This window comes from Antrostomus carolinensis, unplaced genomic scaffold (assembly GCF_000700745.2).
Source record: "Antrostomus carolinensis isolate BGI_N321 unplaced genomic scaffold, ASM70074v2 scaffold12560, whole genome shotgun sequence".
NCBI lineage: Eukaryota > Metazoa > Chordata > Aves > Caprimulgiformes > Caprimulgidae > Antrostomus > Antrostomus carolinensis.
The window spans coordinates 317-10844 of NW_010289122.1; the positions used below are offsets into that span (position 1 = coordinate 317).

General features: G+C 39.5%; 1 protein-coding gene across 1 annotated transcript; it reads left to right on the forward strand.

Annotated features, from left to right (window-relative positions):
- Nucleotides 1-638: 638 nt before the first annotated feature.
- Nucleotides 639-7168, forward strand: CUNH6orf62 (chromosome unknown C6orf62 homolog). Its single transcript, XM_010169104.2, has 5 exons — nt 639-1686; nt 3614-3790; nt 4350-4472; nt 5199-5333; nt 5892-7168. Exons 1-5 carry the CDS (start codon nt 1558-1560, stop codon nt 6015-6017), a joined length of 690 nt encoding a protein of 229 aa, XP_010167406.1. The 5' UTR covers nt 639-1557; the 3' UTR covers nt 6018-7168.
- The last annotated feature ends 3360 nt before the right edge of the window (nt 7169-10528 follow it).

Genomic DNA, 10528 nt, shown 5'->3' on the forward strand with positions numbered 1-10528 from the left:
ACTGCTCCTCCTGCGCCCGCCGTCTGCGGGTAGCGAGCGGGCCACGGTCTCGGTCTCTTGTCTGATTCTCTCAGTCTCTTGCTTAAGCGGGGGGGAAGTTTTGGGAGGGGTTCCTTTTTTGGTTTTGTTTTCCTTTCTTTTTTTTTCTTTTCCTCAAGAGAGGAGGGGGAAAATACCTTTTCCCACTCTTAACCTGGTCTGGCAAATTTGTTAACTTAAAAACTTTCAACCCCGACTGATCAAGCACCTGGGGGTGGAAATGTCTGGAGAGAGGAAGAAAATAACTTGATAATTGGGGATTTGCTTTTTGGGGGGAGGGCATTTTAGAGATTAAAAATTGCACCCTAGAGTTGCAATTAAAAAAACCTCGCAAAAAATTTTTAGCACCAAAAACCTATTTTGCGAGAAAAGCAGGAGCAAAACTCTCCATGTTTTCCAAGTCGTGACCATGAAGTGAGAGGGGAGGCACCGTGCTACTGTGGGTGTCCCGCTGCCCTGGGCACAGGCCGCCCGCTGCAGCCTCTGCCATCCTGTGTAGAGAGAGGCCGAAGGAGAAGCGAAAAGCGTGTGCCATGCACAGCCTCGGCTAACTGTGCTCGCTGTGGAGCGCAGCAGCAGAGAGAGAGAAGGGTCCCCGGGGGATCGGCAGCCCAGGGAGCGTGTGAGGTGTCAGGGGATGTAGGGCTCTCCCACTGGTAAGCAGCCCGGGTTTGGGGCACTGATTTGGGTTTTAATCTCTAGATGAGATAATACTGTCCCTTGAACCCCTGCCTGTTCCTCGTCTATGGCCATCATGATCCCTCTTCTCTTTGGCAGCAGTAGCCTCAGGGCAGTGATGTGCCTGATGATGAGCAGGATGAAGTTAGAAATGACTCCACTGTTTTTTCTCTTTACTCCCCTGCAAACCAGCACTGTGTTGTCTGTAGTTGATTTTGCTGTTGGCAGAGAAACCTCGTATCTCCCAGGATGTGCACTCCTCCTTTGCACCCTGTTCTCTGCTCTCCACCAAGTGTAATAATTCTAAAAAAAAAAAAAAAGACGACAGGCAACTTAGTAATAGTGGAAAGCTGAGAATAATAATCAGTAGAGTCATGAATCTGGCTGGGGTAAAATGCAATTTGTAATTTCAGCTTAATTTTTTTTTTGTAAGCAGAGCAAAAATACCCCCCCAATGGATTGGGCTTGTGCCAGTTGCTTTTTATTGTACACATAAATTGTGGTAAGATTTGGGTTGGTTTTTTTTTTCCTTTTTGCCCACTTATTCCTGCAGCTAAACTGTTTTTCTTCAAAATTCTTAGATTTTTTTTCTTGGTTTATTGTAAAACCGCTTGTCCAGCCATGGCTGGACAGCTACTTACTTTGGTTTTTGACCCCTCTGATACGACATCTTCGTAAAATAGTGCCTGAGGAGTGGTTTTGGGTTACATTCACATTTTATCTGTTCAGTCGTATTAGCAGGAATAAAACGACTTGTTTCTGTTGTACTTGAGTCTTACGAAAAGGTGCCCATAGTTTAGCGACAGTTTTCAAAGGCTTTAGTACCACCTGTATTCCAAAATGGGGGACCCAAACTCCCGGAAGAAACAAGCTCTGAACAGACTTCGTGCTCAGCTTAGAAAGAAAAAAGAATCTTTAGCTGACCAGTTTGACTTCAAGATGTACATTGCCTTTGTGTTCAAAGACAAGGTAACTTGGTTTTAATGTTTCTCTTAACTGTATTGTCTGTTGCAATGCACGTTAACTGCTGTTTGAAATCTTGCTCCCCGATCCCATCTTACCGATTATCCTTAATAGATCCCATTGACTTTTTAACATACTTAAAAAAAAAATATATATATATTAATTGCTATTATACTTACTTAGTTCATGTTTGTCATTTTGGCTTTTTGTATGTTTGTAGTTTTGTAATGCAGAGGGTGCCGGTGCCTCATTAAATGATTACTTGGTGACTTCTGTATTGGGTAAATAATTTTCAAAGTGGAGGCTGTATTCTGTTAAGCCTCGTTGGGGTCTGAGTTGTGTAATTGTTGGCTGTGAACAGTTGAGTTGAAAAGGGAAACCTGGCTGTTGCGTTTGCCAAAGTTACTGCATTTATCTGGTTAAAGCAGGAACGAGAACCTGGCAGTGGAAGGGAGGAGGTGCAAAATGAAATACTGAAATGGCCCAGGCACACAGTCGTATGTGAAACTGCTGCTACCATTTTGGAAGGGAGCACGGAGGGAAAAGAGGAAGCCTTCATTTGCTTGGCTGCCTGTCTGCTGCTGCTGGATGCTGTGCATCTGGGCCAGGGTGGGGAGCCTGCTGGTATTTCTGTAGCTAACTCCAGACCCAGAATGGTAGGAGAGTTTCCGTCCACAGAAGGTGAAGGTGCTTGTAGTGAGTGTGCTGAACAAATGGTGAGGAACTGAAGGTAGAACCAAATGGCAGCAGGGTACATAATGCAGAAAATGCATGTAGATAAGCAGTGAAATTGTTTAATCCCCTCAAATGTGCAGTTTTTGCATTCAGTGTAATAGCTATGTGTTTTTAATGAAGAGACTCTTAATTCAAAGGTTTCCTTGAAATTCCTAAGTTCACTTTGCTTTTGTTCATCAATTCTAGTACAGAGATGGATGTAGTGGTACGTAATTTCTTGGTACTGTCTCACAGTAACAAAGAAATATGAAGGCTTAAGCAGTGATAATTAAGTGTTCTTAGCTGATATGGGTGTTAATATATTTTAACATCTTAATGGTTTTAATTGGAGCATTCATACTACTTTCTGCTTGCTTTGTAGAAATTCATTGTAAATGTCTGTTTTAAATCCTATAAAATTTGCTTGTAGCACAGGGATCTGAAGATGTCCATCCAGTACCAGTTTGCTTAACGTAGGAGTTTAGCTCAGGCTAGTTTGGTCAGCAAATAGGTGCCTATTATGTATGTTCTGGCTGGGGTTGTGGAAGGTTATTTGATAAAATACAACTATAAGCCATTTTACATGGAACAAACACTGTTCTTCCAAATTCCCCATAATGCTTTGGCCTTGCTTGAGAGAGATTGGAATGTTTGTGTTGAGTCTAAAAGTTACTTAGCAAATTAATATATTACTCTTTTGAGAAGGCTATGACTTGTAGCTAGCTTCGGATTGGGTCTTGATTACCCACTGTTACCAAATGTGGCATTGAAAGACTCCACTTTTCATAAAAGGCCAACTTTAAAGTATTGCAAAGGGAAGTGGAAAGAAAAAAGTTACTTGGTTTGCAAAGAGAAGCTTGCCAGAGGGCTCTTGGTCAGCCCAAAGTCATGTATTCTACATGATGAAAAGGCCGTTCTATTAATGTTTAGATACAGCTTTAATGTTTGCAAGATTGGCATGTAAATTTGCATCTTTGGAGAATACAAAAACATGTTTAACTTTTTTAATAAAAAAGTTGTTGGACTGATTCTGTTTAATTTATAAAATTTTGCATGTAGATTTTAGTGTGGTTTGTGTCAGAGTCCTGACTCTGACCCAAATGGTGATGTGCACTCTATACATGAATGCTGACAGAAAATCACAAATTCTGAAATAAACTGTTACCTGTAATTGCCTAGAAAGGATTGTCATCTTAATGTAACCTGTGCTTTTTTTTAGAAGAAAAAGTCAGCGCTTTTTGAAGTGTCTGAAGTGATACCAGTCATGACCAATAATTATGAAGAAAATATCCTGAAAGGCGTGCGGGATTCCAGCTATTCTTTGGAAAGTTCCTTAGAGCTTCTGCAGAAGGATGTAGTACAGCTTCACGCACCCCGCTACCAGTCTATGCGCAGGGTAAAGTTGCTCTTTATATGTGCTGAATTCTAGTTTCTTTTCACAGCTTGTGCTTTTTGTGAATGTTAAGGCTAATCCTGCTGTCTCTGTTTTTCTCTTCTGTGGCACGAGGGTTCCGAGGGCACGTGTTTATGGGGCCTAGTTTGAAGGGTGACAGCATATGTATTCTGAAAGTGCTTAAATATGTAGTGCTCATTCTCCACTCTCATTCAAATATGCCTTGGGAATTACCTTCTTGCCATCCTTCTCCTTTAGGCCTGTGCTAATTATTCAACAGCTCTTACTGTACAACTAAGTGCTTTTGCCTTATGAATATTGGAAGGTAGACAGTCTTTGCTAATGTTTTCTTAAAGTTGGAATTTATATTAACTGGATACTGATATTAAAGCTTGATGGAAGGCAAGGAAGACTTTAGTTGTGCCGTGAGTAATACAAGTGGAAAATTACACAAGCATGATAATAAGTTCCACCTTTTAATTATGTGTCTCTATAGATAAGTTTCTTATCTATATCTTCAACTAATGAAGGGAAAGTAAGTGCAGAACTTTACTACTTACAGGATGTGATTGGCTGTACCCAGGAGATGGACTTCATTCTTTGGCCTCGTAATGATATTGAGAAGATAGTCTGTCTCCTATTTTCTCGGTGGAAGGGATCTGATGAGCCCTTCAGGCCTGTTCAGGTATTTGTTTTTGTTTTTGAACTTCAATAATAATTTACAACTGGAGGGAGGGAGAAGTACTTTCTCTTCTTAACCAATAGGTTGATAAGGTGTGTGACTTCTGTGGATGTTAGAAAGTATGCCGGCTGTTTTTATTTATAAAGCAGTCAATGTTTGGAATGCCAAATTCTGCCTCCTATCTTTATGCGCTGTGGTATTACCACTTCCAAAATTTAAGCATCTGAAAGACCTTTGCAAATAACATATATATAAATACATATATCATGTTAGTATTTGTGGAAGTGAATTAGATGTGGCTCTTACTGCAGTTGAATCTTTGTCTACATATGAGGGTGTCTTAAAGGTTCTCTGAGTATCCCAAGTTGCTGTATTCTGTTAGATGGAAGAGGGTCTGAGATGGATGGAATTTATCCATTATTTTGAACATTTTAGATTGTTTTTCAATAACTGAACCTGGTTTTATATATGCAGTTGAAGTCGTACCTTTGCATTGTTATTACGTCAGTGCAATGACTAATGTCTGTGTTGGCAGAATGAAACTAGGGAATTCTTTAAATTGTGCCATGACTCAAGTGTGTCATTGTTGCTGTGGTCCCCAATTTCTGCTTTTCACAGATGAGAAAAGGAAGTGGAAAAAGTAGTTGTAAAGCCTCACATTTAAGGAAATGAATAGGTTAAATGTGAGCTTTAGCTTAATATTTTATTCCCCTCCCTCACACAATGCAGGCCAAGTTTGAATTTCATCACGGTGACTATGAAAAACAGTTTCTGCATGTTCTGAGCCGAAAGGACAAGACTGGAATTGTTGTCAACAACCCTAACCAGTCAGTGTTTCTCTTCATTGACAGACAGCACTTGCAGGTAAGCTTATTGTGTCCCTCTTTTTAAGAAGTGTGTCTTAATCATAAAATGCTTTTTGTTCTTGAGAAGAGCCTCAGCAATTTTATTGCAAAATACTCAAGTAGAAAAATTGATCATGCGTTCATGCTTACATTTCAGCAGTTTCAGAAGAAACAACCTATAAATAGGATTCACACATGCAAAAACTAGCTACAGGCCACAGGTGTGTTTGCACAGAATTAATTTAATGTTCTTGTATTAAAAATTGAATATGTTCTAAAACAGACCTAATGGTGTTTTGAAAAAATTAAAACACAGGCTTACTTCAGATGGTGCTACAAAAATTATTCAAGTGAAGAATGAGTAGAATAATAAAAATATTTTGGGCATTAGAGGTGGAAGACCAGTTTTGAGTTCAGGCTGTGTATATGGATGAAATAGTGGCTTTTAAATGTCTGTGGTGTTACTCCACAACCAGCAGCAACCTAATACTTTGGCTGGACCTGCTGGGGCTCTTCCTATTAGTCTTCAGTTAACTTTCATGTTTAATAGCTTTTTTTGGGTTTTCTTTGCCTCTAGACTCCAAAAAACAAAGCTACAATCTTCAAGTTATGCAGCATCTGCCTGTACCTGCCACAGGAGCAGCTCACTCACTGGACGGTTGGTACCATAGAGGATCACCTCTGTCCTTACATGCCAGAGTAAGGTACTGGCCAGCAAAATGGGGAAGATCACAGAATGCAGCAGTGGATTTTCACTTTCCTCACCACTTTATTCTTTCAGAATTTAGAAGAAAATGGACTCATGTTCAGAACACTGTACATTGTGAAACTTGATCATCCTGGATTTTTTTTTATCATTTGTATCTCAGAACTTTACCATTTTTTTAGATGTTTTCTGCATGGACCTTGTGAAAGAGAGGATGCTCTGCACACATCTGCACTGCATCAGCATTTACTAAAATGTGAAATGAAGGGACTGTACACTGAAACAAAAGTATCTGAAAGCACAAGGTGATCATCTGTGGTGGTGTTCCTGTTTGTGCTGGTCATGCCCCCGAGCATCTGTAACGTTAACCATCGGTATTTGGAGGTAGAGAAGTGAATGTAATGGGTATCAAAGCTCTATAGCTTTGCTGTTGATGATTGTATCAAGAGCACTGTAATTCATTTTGATGAACAGATGAGTGGCTATTACAATAGGAAGTAAATGCAGGAAAGAAATCTTTCTTTAAAAAGCATCTCATTCAGTGTGCAGGCATTTTTTGCCTCTTTTATTTTGCTGGGCCATGTCTGAGTTTACTGGCACTTCTGTTTTGGATCTCTTTCCCCAAGTTGCTGTATAACTGTATGAAAGTATTCTTTTGAGTTGGATGCATTTATACAGATGAGGCAGACCTGGAGTCTGAAGTTGCTAAAGCAGCTAAAAATAAAGTAAAATAATAGCTGCAAAAACAATGTTGGTGGAGGATTATTTTTTTCTTGAGAGTTGATACTTGTAAACTTGCAGGTGAACTGTGCAGGAAATACTGGCTTCTAAAACATTTCTTATGGAAAACCCATTGAGGTTTTTTTCTTTTGTAATAGACATTATAAAACAATGTAAAATAGTGTTTGGAGTGTCAAAAGTTGGTTCCGACAGAACATTTTAAGATTGTGCAATGATAAAAGGAAGACTACTGTATAGTTTTGATGACAAAGAAGGCTCTGCTTAAGGGTTGAGTGCTTTACTGGAGTAAAACTGCATAAGCCTGCTCCCTTTGGATAAAACTAGTGCTTACCTGTTTAAAACTTGTATTTAGCTTTTGTTTGGAATTGGAAAAAATTGGAACTTAAAATAAATTAGGTGAAAGATGACTGGCTTTATTTATGGAAATCCTTTGAATTGAATTTTAGTGTCTTATATCTTGGCAGTGTCAGCCATTGCAAACACTGAAAACGTACAGACTGTAAAATGGAGTTAAGATTAACAAAGAGCAAAGAAAAATGCGGGCAGTATGTTTATTTTGAAAAGTAGCTGTAAGAAAAAACTGAATTATTAGCATAGTGGTGTATTGGCACATGGATATTTTTAGTTTAGTCGTAAGGTCCTACGGGTTACGCTGGAGTGCCCTAGACAAACACCACCTGAAAGCTCACATTAATAAATGCCTTAATTTACAAAATATCCTGTAAATGCTGCTCAACAGAATGCGAGGACTTTCTAGAATATTTAGTAACACCATACCTGCTAATAGTACGTAAAATTTCCCAGCTTTAAGTGCCCTTTCTTTGAATGGCTAGTAAGACGTAATACCAAGTGTGCACGTGCAGCTTGAGAGAGGTTTTGTAGTGTCTTGAACATCCAGGTTTCACAAGTTTGTATTTTGCCGCTTAAGTGCAATCCCTTTGTTTCTTAATTTGTCATTTTGGACATAATCTCACGGCAGTGAGGAAAGCAACTAACTTAATAGTTCTTGCATTAGGAATTTTGTTTTTCTTGATTCTGGTGTCTGTTAAAAGAAGCCTCAAGATGTTGGTCTGAGCAGCTGTGTACATGGCTTTTTAAGTGTCAGCAATGGTACAATCCTTAACTTCAGTTCTCTGTATTGCAGGGAACAACCTGTTCAGTTTCATCGCTTATTTTTGTATGGGATACGTAAAATGCACAGACTACTCATTTGTTCTTCGTGACAGCGATCCCAGAGTTACAGCACTCCGCTTTCTTGGGAGAACATAGTTGTACAATACTAATTTTGTTAAATGCGGTCTGTTCTACCCAGCTAACAAATGTTATGCTAGCCATCTGCGTTGTGTAAGTTGTGGAAAAAAGATAAAGGGGAGGGAACAACAGGCTTCAGAGCATGAGAATCTCGGGGAGCGTATGAGAGTTTGTTCTTAAATCATTTAGCATCTAAGGTGTCTCTTTCTCTGCTTCAACAGGATGATTTTTGAGGGAAAAGATCAAACTTGAAGTTGACCCCCTGTTTCTCAATGGAGCTTCTAGTTAAATTTCAGAATATTCTTCATCAAAATGCCCTTCAGAAGTGAATGGAAGCAGTTCACAGTATCTAGCTTTTGGTTTCAGGCTCTCTTTATATCAGCTTAGTGGTTTTTTGGTAGGCTTTCTTAACTTCAAAGTGTAGGTTTTTATCTCACAAAAGTAATGTTTACGAAGGACAGTTTGTGACTGTGTAAACCTAATTAGTTTGTTCAGTGGAGCTGTTTGTAAATACAGAAAGGACACTTGTATAACACAAGAATTCTGGCTACTGCCTCTTACAAAGGACAGTTTGTGACTGTGTAAACTTAATTAGTTTGTTCAGCGGAGCTGTTAATGCAGAAAGGACTCTTGTATAACACAAGAATTCTGGCTACTGCCTGCTGTCAGCTACTTCTGTGGCTCCTTTGGATATTCTAATACTAAGAACTGAAATACACTCAGTCTTACCTGAATATGGGAGTTTTACCAGCTGTTGCTTCAGGAATTGTCATGTGAACTTGGCAAGTGTGAACGGAACAGTGGAGGCAGCAAAATGAAGTAGACAGAGGCCTTTGCCATGTGAACTTGGCAAGTGTGAACGGAACAGGGATAAATGTGGAGGCAGCAAAATGAAGTAGACAGAGGCCCATTAAATCTCTTGCATCTAAATTAAATGTCAAGGGAAGAAGGTTGTGTCAGGTGCTTCCCAGCTGCCAAGGAGAAACTTCTTAGATGTCATAGCCTGTACATGGCTGTATAATTTCCCTTCACTTTTCAAGCTTTCAGCTGTGCAGTTGTTACCAAAATAGGGTAAGAGGGAAGAACTGCTTGCACAAGCATTGCCCAAATGTAATAAGCCTGTAGCCAGTTTGCAGTTGATGTCCTTTGTCACATCTGTCTCAAACAAAGCATAAATTGCTTTTCAAAAGCTATTTCATTACACTAAAATTGCTGTGTTATGTGGTTCATCAGGTGCTAGAAACACACTGGGATTACTAGGTGTTTTTCTTAGAAAAATGGTTACTCACACTGGAACTAATCTTTGAGCATTGAAAGCTTTAGACCAAGCCACTGATCTCTTGCTACAAGTTGATTCTTTGCATAACAAAATGTTAAGCCTGTTGGAAAGCAAGCTGCTGGAAAGGTGGCAATTTTGGCAGTTTCAATTCACTAGACTTTTTAAAAAATAAAATCTTGGAAAGACCTACTTGATCTGTACCTACAAAATACAAAACAGAGGATCAGCCTTCCCTACCGGTAGGAGCTCTGGTCTTTGTGAATGACACGTTAAGGCATAAAGTATTAGTTTTAAAATTACTTTAGAACCTGATGCAAGTGTTGTGAAGTCCTGGTCCTTGTACATACTCTCTGCTTGTGAGCTCTACAGGCGTTGTTCCCTGTCCATTTCTGTTCTGCTGCCAGGAGAAGACTCTTTTCTTGCACTTGTCATATTCGGTCATTCAGATTACTTGCAGTTAATGAATGCCATCCCATATTAAATCTGGATCTCTGGAGGTTGAACAGTGAGAGTGGTCACTTAAAGAGCTTTTTGCTCCTTAAGTGTGAGATTATTCTCATGAGCTGTTACAGGATTAATTTAAGATTGCATTAAGGTTCCTGCCACTAGCATGATAGTTGTTAAGACTTACTGAACTACATTTACATCCAGTAAGCAGATAGACATGTGGTGTGAGTTTACATAGTTGCTATTTTGTTCTGTTAGTCTGGAAAAGCTGCTCCCATTTTTCCTTTTGCATTTATTGCAGCAGGAAAATCAGAAGCTGTATAAGCCTACAGGTTCTGGAAGTGCTTTCTGGAATGAAATAATGAAATAAAGGGCTTAAATAATGTTTTACAAAAGTTTAAAAAAAAAAAAAGTCTAGCATGCGTGTTTGAGGGATGCTCCTAGCCTGAGTGGTGTTTATTCTAGAATTCCTTTTGTGGAACAACTCTGCTTTTTCATTTTAAAAGTAATCTTTACATACAAACCACTCTTTCCCAAACTATAAGGCTGATGTTGCTACTTGTCCCATAGTATCATTAGCACACAAAAAGGACATTTCTGTGTAGGGGTTTGGCCTGTATTTGCACCTGTGCTACTCGATGCCATGCTGGTGCTGTGAGAGCAAGGCCTCAGCTCGTAGGTGTCTTCTGTGCCTGTTGGGCTACGTCCACTTTGCTGCAGGAGCTCAACATGACTGTGAGTTAAAGGTTCAGACATAGAGCGCCTGTGGCACTACAGCTGGGAGTCCCCT